An 18,163-nucleotide genomic window follows, 5' to 3' on the forward strand; every position below is an offset into this window, starting at 1 on the left:
AATTTGAAATTGTTTGCTCTATCCAGCTTCCTAAAACACAAAAACACCTTTTACTCATGAGGATCTCCCAAGAGCATGCTTTCTCCACAAGTACCATTCCTGGAAACCTATATCTTCACAAGCGCACACGTGCGCGCACGCGCACACACACACACACACACACACACAGTGTTGGGGGGAAACAAATATAAACTATAACCGTGAACATTATAATTAGGGTAAATATTATTTTCAAAGTTAAACATTATTACACAAAAGCATTTTGCTATGGTCTGCAACTTACAATGGTGTCTAAGTGATAAAGGAAAGTTTTCATTATATTTTTAAAGTTAAAAACCTGATTTAACTTTAACCATCTGGCAGAGGCACTAAACAAATATCTGTACTGACTTAAAATGACTAAAGTACAAGTTACTAATTGAAGGCTGAGGATTTCTCAGAAATGGTGTGTGTGAACAAACACACTCAGGGATTTTGGCGACCGAAACGAAGTACTTTCTAGTCTAGTTCTACTTACCTAGGTCCTAGGTGAACTTCACATCACTCATTTTTCCAGGTTAAGGCAGGGTTGCTTTTGTTCTATCTCAAGACTTCTAATTCCTATGGCAATCCTTGTTAAAGACCACTTTACATACCAATGTAGCTATACTTTTTAAGTTAAATACATTTATACTTAAATGAGGCTGTTTGAGGCTCTCCATTCTAGAGCGCCACCAACGCGTGGCACGCGAGACGCACTTGATAACAGAATGACATCATTTAGTAGTGCCCTTTTCATTCTATCCTATCAATGTCATACACACAAACCTTAAAAACTGCACAATGGCACCTGACCAGGTGGTGGCGCAGTGGATAGAGCGTCGGACTGGGATGTGGAAGGACCCAGGTTCGAGACCCCGAGGTCGCCAGCTTGAGCGCGGGCTCATCTGGCTTGGGCAAAGAGCTCACTAGCTTAGACCCAAGGTCGATGGCTCCAGCAGGGGGTTACTCGGTCTGCTAAAGGCCCGCGGTCAAGGCACATGTGAGAAAGCAATCAATGAACAACTAAGAAGTCGCAACGCGCAACGAGAAACTGATGATTGATGCTTTTCATCTCTCTCCATTCCTGTCTGTCTGTCCCTGTCTATCTCTGCCTCTGTAATAAAAAAAAAAAAAACAAAAAAAAAAACCACACACACAAAAACTGCACAATGGCTTTCGGGAAGCAGAAAAAGGATTGAAAATTAGGCAAGACATTAAATAGCTTCACAAAGTCTGCAATAAGAATAAAAGAGCTCAGTGAACAAGAGGAAGATGCACATGTTAAGACATAAAGTCCATCAAATTCAATTTTCCTGGCTTTTCTGAGCCCGACTTTCCTGAAAGTGAGGTTGAGGTATATTTAGCTCTCCAAACTAAACGTCACACTCATATTTAAGGCAATATTTTCCAAATTTCAGATTTGAAGGACTATCTTCACGATTTTAGACTTACTCTCTCATTCTACTTTTCCTGATAATTTACTATTTTTCCTTAAATTGAACTGTTTTACTTAATATTTATTTTTGCTTCATTCTAAGTAATCTATCAATGAAATAAATGAGTTAGGTGGCTGGCTTTATGTTTTTTATTCTTAAAGTACAATATTCATGCCCAGTAATTGAAATATAGCAGTGGTCCCCAACCCCCAGGCCGTGTACCAGTACTGGTCCATCGGCCATTTGGTACTGGTCTGCAGAGAAAGAATAAATAACTTACATTATTTCCGTTTTATTTATATTTAAGTCTGAACGATGTTTTATTTTTTTTTAATTTTTTTTAAATGACCAGATTCCCTGTTACAGCCGTCTAAGACTCACTGTTGACGCTTGTCTCAATCACGTGATACATTTATCCGTCCCACCTTAAAGGCCTCTCCGTGAAAATATTTTCTGACATTAAACCAGTCCGTGGCCCAAAAAAGGTTGGGGACCACTGAAATATAGGCTATGTCCCTCCCCGTACCACTGGTAAGTCTGCCTATATGCACACTTTGGAAAACACTGTTTGGGGGATGCAAAAGAGGCTGAGAAAATACTTAATCAAACTCTAAGGTATTTTTTCAGTAGGTCAGTCCTTAGTCTCTCTTCTGAGCTCATAGGTTATAATAGCTGATGAAGCTTTGGCTGCAATGGCCAGCCAGGTGGACGATGGAGACATGAGTCGTTTAGAAACCAAAATGAAATCGGCAACTTCATGGGAAGGTCATTGCTGGCCTGCTGGGGCTCCAGCAGTCAGTCACCAAGTTCTATTCTGAGAAGTGCACCTCCTGATCACTTGAAGAGAAGTGGGACCAGACACTGTCCAACTCGGAACTCTGCCTCTCCTGGAGGCGGAGTATAGGCTCCTCACTGCTTTCCTGGGTAACCTTCCAAACTGGAACTAGCTCTCATCAATACTGGATGTCAGCACTGAATGCCTGATGACTTTTCTCCACTGCTGTTCCACAGTCTTTAAAAAAACATTGAATAGGAATACTACCTCAGCCTCCCATCAATTTGCTGGTTATATAGGTGTCTACTAACAAAAGGCTATCATAAAATTTCTTATGGGGGGTGAAGTAGCTCCTAAATAGCTTTAGGGAAGATTTATTTTTTAACCTTAAAAGGGTTCACATAAACACTGACGGTTTTAACCCCAAAACAGGTGTTAAATTTGACCACAGAGTCTGTTTCTGACCCATACGTGGATTTTGGATCAAGAAATTCACTCAGTAAAACACTTGAAATATCCATTCTGCCCCACCCACTGAATTTTCCAGGGACAATGCTTCTTAATGCTGGCCGGCTGGCCCAAGGCCATTCTGACCAGCAATTTTTGGCCCCCTGATGACTGCTTAGGGTCTAATTAATCAATGAGGCATTTTATAGGAAGTCAGCTCTCAATCTAGATAAATTAATCTGGAGCTACAACTTCTTATTGGGATTTGTTTTAGGGATTAGACCCCCCCCCCCAAAATAATCCCTGATGGCTCACATTCTTGGTGGAAGTATGTTGAAGTTTCAACAGTGATTACTAACCCTTCCTACCTCTCCACCCCGCCCCAGGCACTCCCACATCTCACACCACTCCCAAACCCAATCTGCAGGACTTTTTAAACTACAGTGCACAGGACTGAAGTAGCCAGGGCCTAGTTTCAAGAATGTATCTGTCTCCTGAAAAGAAAACCTTGCAAACTCAAAAGTCACCGTAGGAATTTTATCATCTCCTTTGCATTCCCAGGCACTTCTACCGAAGATAAATGGCTAGCCTGCGACCTTTTGTCAATGTACAAAAAACTAGATCAAAAGTTAAACAAATGTAGGCAGAAGTCCTAGCAAATGGAATTCCCCAGGGGGTGATGAAAAATTCGTTGGTCTTAAGCATATGAGTGCCTCAAAAATAGTAATAGTCGCTATGTAGGGGGTGGGGTCGAGTGCTTACTGGAAAACTGGTTCACTTCTGTGTAGAAAAAGTCAAGTCATTTAACACAACAGGGATTTCTGACTTTTTTTTTCTTCCTTAAAATTCTCTCCCTGGCATTCAAAGCCTTTCAAGAAACTGTGAGCAACTCTTTCTCCTTCCCTGGAGACCTGCCTACCTGGCACCTCCCATCTATGCTTCAGGACCCCACATACCTTATCAGCCCAGGACCTAACACTTACAGAGTTTCAACACTCTTTTTGGTTCGTATTACTAGATACCATTTGCTTAGCACCCACTACATTATTCCATTCAGTCCTCACTCAGCCCTGTGAGGTAGATGCATTATTAGTCCCATTTATTTTACTGGTTTACACTGTAAGATATCTATTCAAATGCCACCCTCCCTTCCCAGCAAGAATCCCTGCAAAGGAGCACGCACAGGACACCTGTACCTCTCTCTCTCTCTCTCTCTCTCTCAGTCATAGCTATCCCAACAGAGCAAGTGGCAGAGTCTAAAACACAGGCCTCAATTTTCAGGTCTAGCAGACTCCTCAAGGCAAAAGTTGAGTGCGACTCAGCCAATAAACCTGAGCCAGTAACTCCTCATGGTGATGAGCACAGTAGGTGCTCATTAACTTATCAGCTGTCAGGTCCTGAAAAAAATGTTGCAGGCAGTATTTCAGGGAAGAAAATTCCCCTTCATCAATTTCTGGCAGCTGCTTTGAAAAAACTCAAACACTTCAAAAGTCACTGCTGCCTTAGTAAAGCACCCATCCCTCAACTTTCCAAAGAGGGAACGCCACAGCATATTGGCCATATTTTTAACTAGAACTCATCAGACTTCATTATTTGCATGTTTCTCCCAATAAGACTGTGCCACCCTCTCATCTGAAACCCAAGTGACTTTTGTGTCCCCCACACTGAATTAAAGTTGTTCATCAAAATGTACTAAATAATCCAATTTCATTCTCTTAGGTTGGATATTGAATGGCACTTTGCTACAAATGCAATCACTCCTATAACTTCTAACTTAAAACATTTCCTTCCCAGGTGTGTGTGTAGATGTTACTCACCAACAGTCTCTCCCAGGAGTGATCCTGACAAAGACGGACCTGTTCTACTAAAGTGACTGTCAATGCACCCAGCACAGACCTGAAGAACAGGGCCTCTCTCCCCTCTGCTAGGATTCCCAGGGCGGAGGGGCAGGGAGTGCATAATGGCAGGGCAGTTTCTATGAAGGGAAGAGTCTCTGCTGGGAACTGCAGGGAAACCACAGCCATTACTCAGGGCAGACAGCTGCCAGGGAAGCAGCGCCGCCTTAGAACTGAAGCTAAAATAGAGGTGGGAGGCTGTATTCCATTACTAAGCTCTGGAGTATTCACTCTCAAGTTTGTCCACACCTCGAGAATGTTCAAACCCTGTAGTCAAAACTCTGATTATTTATAACTTAAAATAAACTACTGTTTAAGAGTGGAAACCTGACAAATGAAGACAGAAAAGGAACTAATGACAGGTAAGATAATGCCAGAGTAGAAAGCATTCATCACTCCCTTTTTTGCGGTTTCTTCTAAAACTCCATCTCCATTCCCCACTGAAAACGTTTACTTATATTGCAGAGGCCGCTGATTAAAGGGAAAATGAAGATCCTAGTTTCTAAAGAGTTGTCAGTTTGTCTCAAGCACATATGCCTGCAACTTTGATCAACTAGAGTATGGTTTGAAACAGATAAGGAAAACACAAAGGCACACACAGCAGGTGATATGACAGGCTCAAGAGATGCCTCCAAGGGAGCAGGGATCCAGGACAGAGACCGAGACAGTTTCCCCTACTTCTCTATTCGTGACTTAATCTGAAACCCAAGTGACTGAAAGGGAGAAAAAAGGGGGGGAAAAGAATCCAGGAGTCTTGGAGGCCGCCAGCCTACCCCCTACCCTCAGCCCCTCCTCCGGGTAGGAGAGTCCCAGCTACCTACAGCACATCAGGGAAGCCCACCATGCGCTCCCAGGCTCACACTTGGCGACCACTCTCCCAACCAATGAACGCAAGAGGGCACTTACATGGTGCCAACTTGACAGCTCCCGCCGGGGTAGAAACCCGCGATCTCCTCGCACCAGCATCTCGGGCGCGGGTTCCGCGTGGGCCCCTCTCCTCCTGCTTCTTCGCACTGCGGGTCAGTCCCGGGACTTGCTGCTAGGGTGCCGGCCCGCGGGGACCCACCCCTTTGTCCCTCCTCCCGCGGCGGCGTAGGTCCGCCCCCAGCTTGAGCGCAGCGCTTTCGTGCTGGCCGCGGGGCCCGGGAAACTCTCAAATGGGCCGCTACCACTCCCGCACGGCTGGAGGGAAAGCTCACCGGCGCCGCGCCCCCGGAGTCCCAGCGGCAGGCCGCAGCAGGCCGCGTCACGCGCGACTCCCGGCTAGGGGCGAGCGATGGCAGCGGCGGAAGGGGACCCCGTGGCCCTAGCGTCCCGCCGCTCCCACGGTCGCACCAGCACTCTCCCCCGGCTGGCCCGATGGTTCGCTCCATGGCGCGCGCTGGATCCAGCAGGTCCGGCTTCCAGAGCGCGCGCGCCCCGGGAAGCGCAGCAAGTTGTGAGAGCGCGGTGACCTGGGGGTGGCCTGCTAGTCTGCGGGTGCTTGGGGTTGCGTGTGCATCCTGTAGGAACATTATTTGGAGAGGTTTGCGGATCCTCTTCAGTTCTCATTCGAAACGAGGAACTCAGTAAACTCTAGTTTTCTGTCCAGCTTAGAGGCCAGCCCCGCCAGCCAGCACATACGCGGCATTCATTATGCCCCACATTTCTTGGCTCAACAACTGATTACCCGAATTCCAAGGGTATAAAATGTTGGTGTCAAGTAATAAAACATTACTTTTGAGGAAATATACTCCAGGTTATCTCTTTGACACAGTTCCAACAATTCCAATAAAGAGACTGAAACTTCCCTCCCATCATCAACTCTTAAAAGCTACCAGTAGGTCACAAATACTTAATGGCACGATTCATCTATTTCAATTCAGTATATTTATTTATATTAGAGAACTCTACGTACAAAGAACTGTGCAAAATAAATAAAAGCTTCCTTACTTTAAGGGCGAGCAAATTTTTTGGAGATCAAACAGGTACGCTGATTAAAACTATAACTTTGGATTTGAAATCCAGGAAACCCACGTTTTAAGCAAAAAAAGTGCATCCCACGAGTTTATAAATTGAAAAGCAAAACTCGGCCCAGGTTCACAAGTAGAAGGTAAAAGGTCTGATAGGATACAGATGTTGGGCTCTCTCCCCGAAAAGTTGCTTCACTTTCTGCCTAATCAAAACAAGTTTGGCAGTTGACATGGAAAAACAAGTCCAACAGATGCCTCTCTGAAAGTGTCAGGCCCCTGGCCTCCTTCGGAGCAGTTAAGTGCATGCCTGTGAATAAAAAGCACTGAAGAAACATTTCCCAGTTGTCTTCTGGTCTCCAGACTCAGAAGGTTATGTTGTATTCCTGATGTAAGGTGTACTCTCCTGATGTCAGCATCATTTAAAAAATGTTTCCCAAATTAGGTGGTGCTGACTCATAATAACAATGACAGCATTGGTGAACTGGTCACACCTTAGTGATAAGCTTATACCACCAGTATTTAAAAAGAAAGGCATCCTGAATGTAGCAATTATATCTGCCCAATTATTCCTTTTTCTCTCTCTAGAGCTATGCTAAGCAACATGATAATCACTTGCCATATGTGAATAATTAATATATTAAAATTTATGTTAACTAAAATTAAAGAAAATGAAAAATTCAGTTTCTTAATCACACTAGTCACATTTCCAGTGCTCAGTCAGTATCACAGGCAGCTAATGGTCAACATATTGGACAGTGTCGATACAGAATATTCCTATCATCGCAGAAAGTCCTAATGGACTACATTGCTTCAAATGATGGAATACTCATATAGTAGAAATACCAATATTCTGGCACCAAAAAATAGTTCTGATTCAGATTGCTGTTGAAAACACATGGTTCAACTGATACAGTAGCATTGATAATAATGACAGTATAAATCAATACAGTTCTTCAAAGAAGCGATTTATAATCCGTATTTTTCACATGTGGAGCTGCACATTTGAACCCCAGTCCTAGAATTTGTTTCTCCAAAGAACTTCTATCCAACAAGAAATTACTGAACACCTTCTTGTCAAAGCAGAAACTCCTGAGGAAAGAATTCGGCTCTCACTTATGGGAGCTCAGTAGATTGCAGTAGACAATCAGTAAACAATAAGAAAGAAAGGGAGGGAGGGAGGAAGGAAGGAATTAAAGGAAAGGAAAGAGGGAGGGAAGGAGGGAGGGAGGAAGGGAGGAAGGAGGAACGAAGGAAGGAGGGAAGGAGGGAGGGAGAGAGGGAAGGAAGGAAGGAAGGAGCTGTGTCTGTGCTGGGAGGGAGGGCAGGAAGAACTGTGTCTGTGCTGAGATCCCTGGCAGGCTCAGGGTGGTCTGAGGGCTTTCAGAAGAGATTTCTTACCCAGACTAAGGGGATGGGGTTTAGAGGAAGAAGGCTTTCCAGAGATGGGGTTACTTACATACTTACTGTAAAGGATGGGTAGGAATGAGTTTGTGAGATAAAAAGGAGGAAAGCGCCCTGGCCGGTTGGCTCAGCGGTAGAGCGTTGGCCTAGCGTGCGGAGGACCCGGGTTCGATTCCCGGCCAGGGCACACAGGAGAGGCGCCCATTTGCTTCTCCACCCCTCCGCCGCGCTTTCCTCTCTGTCTCTCTCTTCCCCTCCCGCAGCCAAGGCTCCATTGGAGCAAAAATGGCCCGGGCGCTGGGGATGGCTCTGTGGCCTCTGCCTCAGGCGCTAGAGTGGCTCTGGTCGCAACATGGCGACGCCCAGGATGGGCAGAGCATCGCCCCCTGGTGGGCAGAGCGTTGCCCCTGGTGGGCGTGCCGGGTGGATCCCGGTAGGGCGCATGCGGGAGTCTGTCAGACTGTCTCTCCCTGTTTCCAGCTTCAGAAAAATGAAAAAAAAAAAAAAAAAAGGAGGAAAGCTTTCCAAGTAAAGGGAATAAATAACAAGTGGAGAAACAAGTAATGAAGAGACCATGGGCTTGCTCTTGAGATGCCAAAAGGTGAGGCTGCCCAAGCGTACAGGGGCTGTGTTCTACTGTGAGCACAGAGAAGTGAGATTAGACTGGCATTTTATAAAAGATCACTGTCAGCTTCTTAGAAGATAGATTTCTCACATGGGGGTTGTGGAAAGCGTGTCAGTAAGAATGACAGGACCAGCAAAAAGAAAATAATTCACATTTCTAGGAATGCAGGTGAGAGATGACACGGCTATGAAGGTAGACAGTAATAGATAAAAGGGAGCCAATTCAGGAGAAATTAAGGAAGTGTAATCAGCAGACTGGATGACTGCCTGATCAGAAAGGAGATAAGGAAGAGAGAAGTGAGTCTAAGGTTACTCTCAGGTTTCTGGCTTAACTAGGCAGACGACAGTGCCTTTTTACTAAAATAGAGAACACAGGAGTGGTAGCAGGTGTTGGGAGGGGATTGAGGAAGAATGGAGAATTTAATTAAGGACTGATTGAATTTCCAGATTTATGAGTCCTCCAGGCGAAGATGTTCAAGTGTCTATGAAGTGCTAGGCATTGATGAGTTTTGGGATAGAGAGATTTGGGATGGAGGAAGAGATTTGGGAATCATCAATAGATCAAGAAAGCTGAAGTCTCACTATACTAGAACAAATAATCCAAAAATTTACATGAAATTACAGAAGACTCCAAATAGCCCCAGCAAACTTGAGAAAGAAGAACAGAGCTGGAGGAATCACGCTACTTAATGTCAAATTATACGACAAGGCCATAGTAATCAAAACAGCACATATAGATCAATAGAACAGAATAGACATCCAGAAATAAATCCACATCTTTATGGTCAATTAATATTAGACAAAGGAAACAAGAACATACAGTGGGGTAAAAACAGTCTATTTAATAAATAGTGTTGGGAAAATTGGACAGATACATGTAAAAGAATGAAACTAGACCACTCTCTTGCAGCACACATAAGAATAAACTCAAAATGGATTAAAGACTGAAATGTTAAACTCAAAACCATAAAAATATTAGTAGAAAACATAGGCAGTATAATCTTGGACATTTCTCGTAGCAATATTTTTTTCTGCTATATCTCTTCAGGCAAGGAAAACAAAAGAAAAAATAAACACTGGGACTACATCAAACTAAAAAGGTTTTGCACAGCAAAGAAAACCAACAAAATGAAAAATCCCACTGAATAGAAGATACTCTCCAATGATACATCATCTAAAGGATTAATATCCAAAATATATATAGAACTCATACAACTCAACACCAAAAAAACAAACAATCCAATTAAAAAAATGGGCAGAGGATCTAAGTAGACTCTTCTCCAAAGAGGGCATACATATGGACAATAGACATATGAAACGATGCTCAATATCACTAATCATAAAAGAAAAGCAAATTAAAACCACAGTGAGATTTCACCTCACACCTGTCAGAATGACTATTATCAATAAATCAACACACAACAAGTATTGGCGAGGGTGTGAAAAAAAGGGAACTCTCATACACTGTTGGTAAGAACGCAGATCAGTGCAGCCACTGTGGAAAGCAGTATGGAGATCTCCTCAAAAAGTTAAAAACGGAACTGCATATGATCTCTGACAATTCCACTTCTGGGAATCTATCTGAAGAAACAAACAAAAAAAACACCTAATTTAAAAGAATATATACATCTCTGTGTTCCCTGCAGCATTATTTACAATAGCCAAGATTTGGAAGCAGCCTGAGTGCCCATCAGCAGATGAGTGTATGGTAAAGCTGTGGTACATTCACACAATGGAATACTATTCAGCTGTAAAAAAGAAGGAAATAGATGTGGAGAGCATTATGCTAAGTGAAATAAGCCAGTCAGAGAAAAACAAATACCATATGATTTCACTTATATGTGGAATCTAATAAACAAAATAAACAAAATAGGAACACTCATAGATATAGAAAGCAGGCTGACAGCTGTCAGAGGGGATAGCTGTTGGGGGACTGGGTGAAAAAGGTAAAGGGATGGAGCAAAAGACTGTGCACAGACATCAGTATGGTGATTGCAGGGGCTGGGGTACAGGTGGAAGAGAGTAAAGGGAGGGTAAATGGTGACAGAGGAAGACTTGACCTTGGGCAGTGAATGCATGATGCAGTGTACAGGTGCTGTGTTATGGAATTGTACACTTGAAACCTATATGATTTTATTGACCAATGTCAACCCAATACATTCAAAACCATTAAAAACGAAAGAAAGAAAGAAAGAAAGAAAGAAAGAAAGAAAGAAAGAAAGAAAGAAAGAAAGAAAGAAGAAAGAAAGAGAGATGAAGTCATGGAAGGGAATGAAACCACAGGCATACCTTAGAGATATTATAGATTCGGTTCCAGACCATAACAATAAAGTGAGTACAGCAATAAAGGTAATCATAACATTTTGATGGTGGAGGATCTTACCTTCAATTAAAAAACAACAACAACAGCCTGATCGGGCGGTGGCGCACTGGATAGAGCATCAGACTGGGATGCAGAAGACCTAGGTTCGAGGCCCCGAGGTCGCCAGCTTGAGCGCAAGCTTATCTGGTTGAGCAAAAGCTCACCAGCTTGGACCCAAGGTCGCTGGCTCGAGCAAGGGATTACTCGGTCTGCTGAAGGCCCGCGGTCAAGGCATATATGAGAAAGCAATCAATGAACAGCTAAGGTGTTGCAATGCGCAACGAAAAACTAATGATTGATGCTTCTCATCTCTCCATTCTTGTCTGTCTGTCCCTGTCTATCCCTCTCTCTGACTCTCTCTCTCTGTCTCTGTAAAAAAAAAAAAAAAAAAAAAAAAAAAAAAACAGGTGTGAAGCACAAGAATGTGAAGAGCAATAAAACAAGGTATGCCTGCTATGGATGGAAGCCAGAGAGGATTAAGGACAGGACCTATCCCTGGAATGCCAGCATCTATGGGGCAAGGTCAAATCCTCAGAACAGCAAAGACCACAGAAATTGTCATAAAGAGGGGGAAACCCCACTGGATCTGAGTGTCTGAAAAGCCAGGGGAAGAATGAATTTCAGGGTAGAAGGAATAGCCAACAACATGCAACTCTGCATCAGTTAAGATAAAAACAGAAGATGCTAACCAAGAAGAGGACCACTGCTCATCGTGGCCAGAGCTGTTTCAATGGAAAGAGGGTAGTGGAGGGAGGTTAGATGACAAGGTGACTGAGAAGTGAGGCAGCACTTCATTTTATGCCTGTTCATAAAAACAGAAGATGAAAACCATTAGTGTCCAATGATGGAGGGCTACAAAATGACAGCAAATCAACTGAATTGGCATAGCAAGCCATCATTTAAAATTCTAATAAGGGCTAGTCCAGTCGGGAGCAGAGAGGGGACCCCAGAGAGCTCTGAGCAGCCCCACCTCTGAGGCAAGCCTAGCTACCGTCTCACCAGAGAGGAGCCCCAGCTGCTGCAACCAGCCCCAGTCACCATTACTGCAACCGTGAGCAGCAAGTTGGGGACGCAGCAGGCCATGGCCCAGCAGCTGCCTGCTGTCCACACCCTCAGTGTCCAGGCCGCCTCGCATCAGCGGTGCCTACCATCAGGACAGGGACATCATAGCAATGGTTAGCCTAACAGTAAAATGATTCAGTGTAAAAAGTGGATATGGATTCATCCACAGGAATGACAGCAGGGAAGATACATTTATACACTAGGGTGTAGAGACAGCAAATGGTACAGGCCAGTGCCAGGCAGTAAATATGCAGCAAACGTAACTATTACAGACGCTATCCCCACGGCAGGGGTCCTCCATGCAATTACCAGAAGAATTACTAGAATAGTGAGAGTGGGGAAAAGAATGAGGGATGGGAGAGTGCTCCCAAGGCCAGTCCCCACAGTGCCAGCCTACCACAGCCGCAGTTCCCACCTTCCCACATGTGGAGACCCTATGGGTGTTGACCACAGTATTCCAACCCTCCTGTGCAGGGAGAAGTGATGGAGGGTGCTGACAACCATGGTGCAGGAAAACACGGCAGACCAGTGAGGCAAATATGTATCAGGGGCTGCAGACCACAGCTGCGCAGGGGCCCTCCTCGCCAGAGACAGCCTAGACGGGACGGCAGTGAGAAACATAAGGAAAATCAGGATGAGACCCAAGGTCAGCAGCCACCTCAACACCGGTACTGCTGCCAACGCAGACGCCCAGAAAACCCTAAACCACAAGATGGCAAAGAGACAAAAGCAGCCGATTCACCAGCTGAGAATTTGCTGCTGAGGCTGAGCAGGGCGGGGCAGAGTAAATGCCAGCTTACCATCTCTGCCATCATCCGGTTTAGTCACCCAACAAGAAGAAATGAATACAAAATTCCAGCGATACGAAATGAACAAAAGGTTGGAGCTGAAGACCTTCAGTGCTTGCTTTTTGCCTGTTGGCCAGATAACTAGAACTATCTTCATTATCTATGCAGCATGGGGTTTTTATTATTTTTACCTAAAGATGTCTTTGGTAATGACAAATGTGTGGTTTTCTTTTAAAGCCTGTTTTTTCTCAATACACCTTTAAAGATTTCTAAATTGAACCTCATTTTTAATTTAATTTTCTTTTTTTTAGCGAAAGTTGGGGGGGCAGACAGGGACAGACAGACAGGAAGGGAGAGAGATGAGAATCATCTATTCTTCATTATGCCACCTTAGTTGTTCATTGATTGCTTTCTCATATATGCCTTGACCAGGGGGCTTTAGCTGAGCCAGTGACCCCTTGCTCAAGACAGTGACCTTGGGCTCAAGCCAGCAACCTTGGGCTTCAAACCAGAGACCTTTGGGCTCAAGCCAGTGACCATGGGATCATGTCGATGATCCCACACTCAAGCCAGTGACCATACATATGATCATGTCTATGATCCCACACTCAAGCTGGCAACCCTGCACTCAAGCTGGTGAGCCTGTGCTCAAACCAGATGAGCCTGTGGTCAAGCCGGCAACCTTGGGGTTTCAAACCTGGTTCCTCAGAATCCCATGCCGACACTCTATACACTGCTCCACCTCATAATGAGGCATCATTTTTAATTTTTAATAAAAGTTTACAACATGATTTTTCAAAAAAATCAACAACCTGTAAGCATCTGTTAATAAAAGTCTTAAGTAATTATAAAAATAAATCCTAATAAGGAAGTCTACATAGCAACAAAGAGAATGATATTATAATCAATGAAAAAGAACACAAATCTATCCTATGCTGACAACAATAAAAACTACATAAAAGAACTGGAAAGAAATTTCAATTCCAAATTATGTAGAAACATAATTTGACAAAAATAAAATAGGACTGTGTGCATTCTCTTTTTAAATTTTAGCTATTGTTTGTGCAATGGACAATTGTTCAACACTTTCGGCATGTATTACAATGGATAAGGTCTCTGAAACAATTTGGTCAGAAGACCTCAAATATAAGTGACAAAATTAACATTTTTTTATTTTATTTTTTAATTTATTCATTTTTAAAGAGGAAAGAAAAAGAGGAGAGAGAAAGGGGGGAGGGGCAGGAAGCATCAACTCCCATATGTGCCTTGACCAGGCAAGCCCAGGGTTTTGAACCGGGAACCTCAGCATTCCAGGTTGACGCTTTATCCACTGCGCCACCTGTGGATAATCAGATTTCCTCAAGAATGCTAAGATTTGGGGAGACACACACATATACATATATACATATGAGAGCAAAGGGGTCTGATATTGAAAAGTTTACAGGTTGGCCCTGGCTCAGTGGTAGAGCGTCAACCTGGTGTGTGGAAGTCCTGGGTTTGATTCCCAGTCAGGGCATCAAACTGTCCCCCTTCCCCCTCTCTCTCTCTTCCCTTCCCACAGCCATGGCTCAATTGATTCAAGCATGTCGGCCCTGGGCACTAAGGATGGCTTTGTGGAGCCTTCACCTCAGATTCAAAAAATAGCTCAGTTGCAAGCATGAGCCCCAGATGGGAAGAGTGTCAGCCCCAGATGGGCAGAGTGTTGGCCCCAGACAGGAGTCGCTGGATGGATCCCAGGAGGGGTGCATGCGGGAGTCTATCTCCCCTCCTCTCACTTAAATAAAAAAGAAAAGAAAAGCTTACAAGTTAACTGAGCCATTTAGTTGGCCTTGTACACTGAAGAGCAGACTGGAGTCCTAAAGACATTCTCCTTCAGCAAGCATCCTTGAATGTGTACCGTGTACCCTGGGGTGGATATAGAGAACACAAAGGCAATATATAATGGGGAGGGGGATGCTCATAGTGTGATAAAGACAAAAACACATAAACAATAAGGACAAGGACAAGAGCTGCTTAAGTACTGGCATTACTAAAGTGCTAAGGCAGCAGCCAAAACCCTACCCAAGGGAGGGTCACTTTTCAAGAGAAAATGCCTGGCACTTCCTCACCTTCCCAGTAGCCACCCCTTCTCTCCCGACCTCTCTCACCTTTCTCAGTCCAAACAACCGTATCAGTAACTGGGCATATTCACTTAAAGGACTCCTTCCATAAGCAGCCACCTCTCGCCCCTATAAAATAACATCAAGGGGAGAGACATCAAAACTGCAGCTCTGCCCCTCCTGCCTTCACTTTTAGTTATTTAATACTACTCATGCTCACTTTCAAAGTTTAACTCCACCTGTATGCACCTGAAAAAGGCCGTGTGAGAACACAGCAAGAAGGAGCCCTCTACAAGCCAGGAACAGAGCCCTCACTAAGAACCTACACCTTGATCTTAGACTTGACAGCTTCCAAAACTGTGAGAAAGAAATGTCTGTTGTTTAAGCCACCCAGGCTGTGGGATTCTGTTACAGCAGCCTGTGCTAAGTCTACCTTTAAATCCTGAATGAGTTGACCTTGCTTCCTCCTCCATCTTCAACTCATCCTCCACTCTCCCAAACGTAGCTCCTGGTGCCACACTGGCCTTTCTTTGTGGCTGTTGCTCTTGAGACCCAGCCAAGCTTATTCCTGCCCCAGAGCCTTTGTTCCAGCTTTTCAACCTGGACCACAGAGCCAGCTCCTGCTTAGATTTCCCTTTCTATCTCAAATAGGAAGCCCCCCTTGAGGTGGCCACCAGAAAGCAATGCCCTGAGGAGAGAGCCAAGTTTAAGTTAAAGCAAAGAAGTGGAATCCAGCTTGAGTGTTTCGCTTACTGTGAAACAAACATTTGAGAGCACAGTGCAAAAGTAAGAGAAGGCCTGACCTATGGTGGCGCAATGGGATAAAGCGTCAACCTGGAACACTGAGGTTGCCGGTTTGAAACCTTGGGCTTGCCTGGTCAAGGCACATATGGGAGTTGATGCTTCCTGCTCCTCCCCCTTCTCTCTCTCTCCCCTCTCTCTAAAAATCAATAAATAAAATATTTTAAAATTTTTTGAAAAAAAAAAAAAAAGTAAGAGAAGATGGGGGCAGTAGGCGGTCTCCTATGATAAGAGAAGCCTCCAGGGAACTAGAGAAAGGGAAAATGTCCCAAACAAGCCAACGAGCCTATTATCCACATCTCTCCCTTTTTAGCTTTATTATTGTTATTATTATTGCTAATACATTAATACATTGGTCTGGCTGTTATTATCACTACAGTGAAAAGATGTTAGAGTATGTGCCAAAGTGCTCAAAACAAAGCAGGGAGACTTACAGGAAGAGAAAGTTCTCAGTTCTCAGTGGATGGTGCCTTCCGCTCAACCTACTGATGAAACAAATCCCAAACACCAGCATCCTCCCCAGGGTGTTGCTGGACATATGATGGGTTTAGCTGGCCACAAAGGTGACCAAAAAATTAGCTGTGCAATTCGGAGTCAGCTGTAGGATGCATGGGTTATGAGTCTGCGGAAAGCCTGGACTCATGGTGTGCGGAGTTCTGGCTGGAAGGAGGTGGCTGTTGTCTGGGCTGGCCTCACAGTGCCAGGCTGCCCAGGTGCAGACTCCGAGGGGACTTGTGAGGCTGGTCTGGGAGTGCGCAGAATGGCAGGCAGAGGTCAAGGTCAGCTTGGTTGACCAGGGCTGAGGCAGAGCGTAATTCAACTCCAAGCTTGGAGAGCCTAGAAGCACCTTTTGAAGCACAGTCTGGTCTAGACAGACGCTGCTAGGGAGAGAGCTCTCACTGTGCTGAGTCCTCCCCTCCGGGCAGGCTGCCCCGGGTCCTCCCAGGCCCTGTGCTCCATGTGTCCGCAGCTTTTACTATTTTACTATGTTTACATTGAAGACTATCTGGAAGCCATACTCTTTAAGGAACAGATGCCACTTCTTAACCCTCCATTAAGAAAAAATATATATTGATAAACAATGATCAATTAAATGACTATTATGTGCCAAAAGCTGTCAAATACTCTTTTAGCTCTTTTAATGTAAATCTTCACAGCGCTGGCATATTTGCTATTACTGCCCCTCTTTAGAGATGAGGAAATTGCGCTTCCGAGAGGTAAAGCAAGAGGTCAGCACCGTGCAGATGGTGGGTGAGATCCAAATGCAGGTCTGTCGGATCCAAAGCCCCTTCCCACCGCGCTCTCTGGCCCCTGTGTTCACTGCTTCCACAGCAGGGAGACAAGTGCATGGAGTAGGGGAGAGGTGGCCTTTGTTATTATTGTTGTTTCCCCTTGGCTCCTTTTAACAGAACTCAAGGGGGTTTTTGCTGATACAGCAACTGAACAATGTTGGGGCGTCACGTCTGTGAAACTCTTCCTGGGCCATATTAAAAAGGCAAATGCTACGAATGTCATTTGACTCCAGCCCATGAGCTAGTAAATTAGAACCTTCCAGTTAAATGTGAATCTGGTGTCTAACTGGATTTCAGAGCTCCCTCTCCCTAAATAGGTACTTTTAAAAGACCTATCAGTAAGTTGACATTTGACTAAGTAAGAAGGCCCTCATCTCACAGACGTAGGAGGGAATCTAAGGTGAGAGGGGCCCAAGGGACTGTCTGCGTGAGGCACACAGTCCTCCAGGGAAACCACAGCGGCCTCTCGTGACACATGAATTGCTTTAAAAAAAATTATCACTAAAGTCCTCTAACCCTAAGAGCTCAGTATCCCTGACAGACACAGACTGAAGTTGTTGAAGAGTCTCTTAGATATTCAAAGAAGTCTTAGACCTGAAAGGAGCCTTAGAAAAATGCTGCAAACAGATCCTTCTCCAGGGCAGCCATGCAAATTAGTGCAGCCTCTTAAAACAAAGGAAGCCGGGCCTGAACGGGGCACTTCCAGGAGGCATTCAATGAAAAATGGAAAATGTGGCTGGGAACCTTTCTGCTTCTATAGGAGAGAGTCCTAAATTCTGCTGATGACAAGAATTACCTGATCGTCCAAGACCTGTCCCCTGAGACTGGATTCAGTGGGTCTGAAAGGGGCCTAGGGAATTGGATATTTTTACCATTCACCTGCAGGTGAGTCTCATCACGAGGAAGGTTTGGAAAATTCTGCTAAAGGGTCAGTGTTATGATTCTCTGACAGAACACAGGAAGACTACCATTTTAAAGAAAGGTAAAATCTTTTGAAGGTCAGAAAATACTTCTCTCTTTGCAAAATGTTCTCTTTGGTTTACTAAAGGAAAGATTTAGCCATGTGATTCTTTTTGTTATGTTTATTTATAGATACATTTGTATACAGACATAATTTGGATTTCAATCATTTTTATATAAATGATATTTGTTTATTTACCCAAACCATATATTAGATCATAAAACTGTAGCAAAATACAATTAAAATG

General features: G+C 44.3%; 1 protein-coding gene and 1 pseudogene across 6 annotated transcripts in view; one reads left to right on the top strand and one right to left on the bottom strand.

Annotated features, from left to right (window-relative positions):
• TJP2 (tight junction protein 2) overlaps positions 1 to 18,163 on the bottom strand; it is a 140,061-nt gene that overhangs the window by 73,973 nt on the left and 47,925 nt on the right. Inside the window, exon 1 of one of the 6 annotated variants that reach the window (XM_066257130.1) lies at positions 5,481 to 5,633. The exons of the other annotated variants lie outside the window; for them this stretch is intronic. Coding sequence (XP_066113227.1) covers positions 5,481 to 5,540 — 60 coding nt within the window. The 5' untranslated portion in view covers positions 5,541 to 5,633. Of the gene's footprint in view, positions 1 to 5,480; positions 5,634 to 18,163 lie in introns of those variants that run through there. 6 annotated transcript variants of the gene reach the window in all.
• Positions 5,851 to 12,763, top strand: LOC136323685 (Y-box-binding protein 1 pseudogene; annotated as a pseudogene).

Source organism: Saccopteryx bilineata, chromosome 2 (genome assembly GCF_036850765.1).
Source record: "Saccopteryx bilineata isolate mSacBil1 chromosome 2, mSacBil1_pri_phased_curated, whole genome shotgun sequence".
Taxonomy (NCBI): domain Eukaryota; kingdom Metazoa; phylum Chordata; class Mammalia; order Chiroptera; family Emballonuridae; genus Saccopteryx; species Saccopteryx bilineata.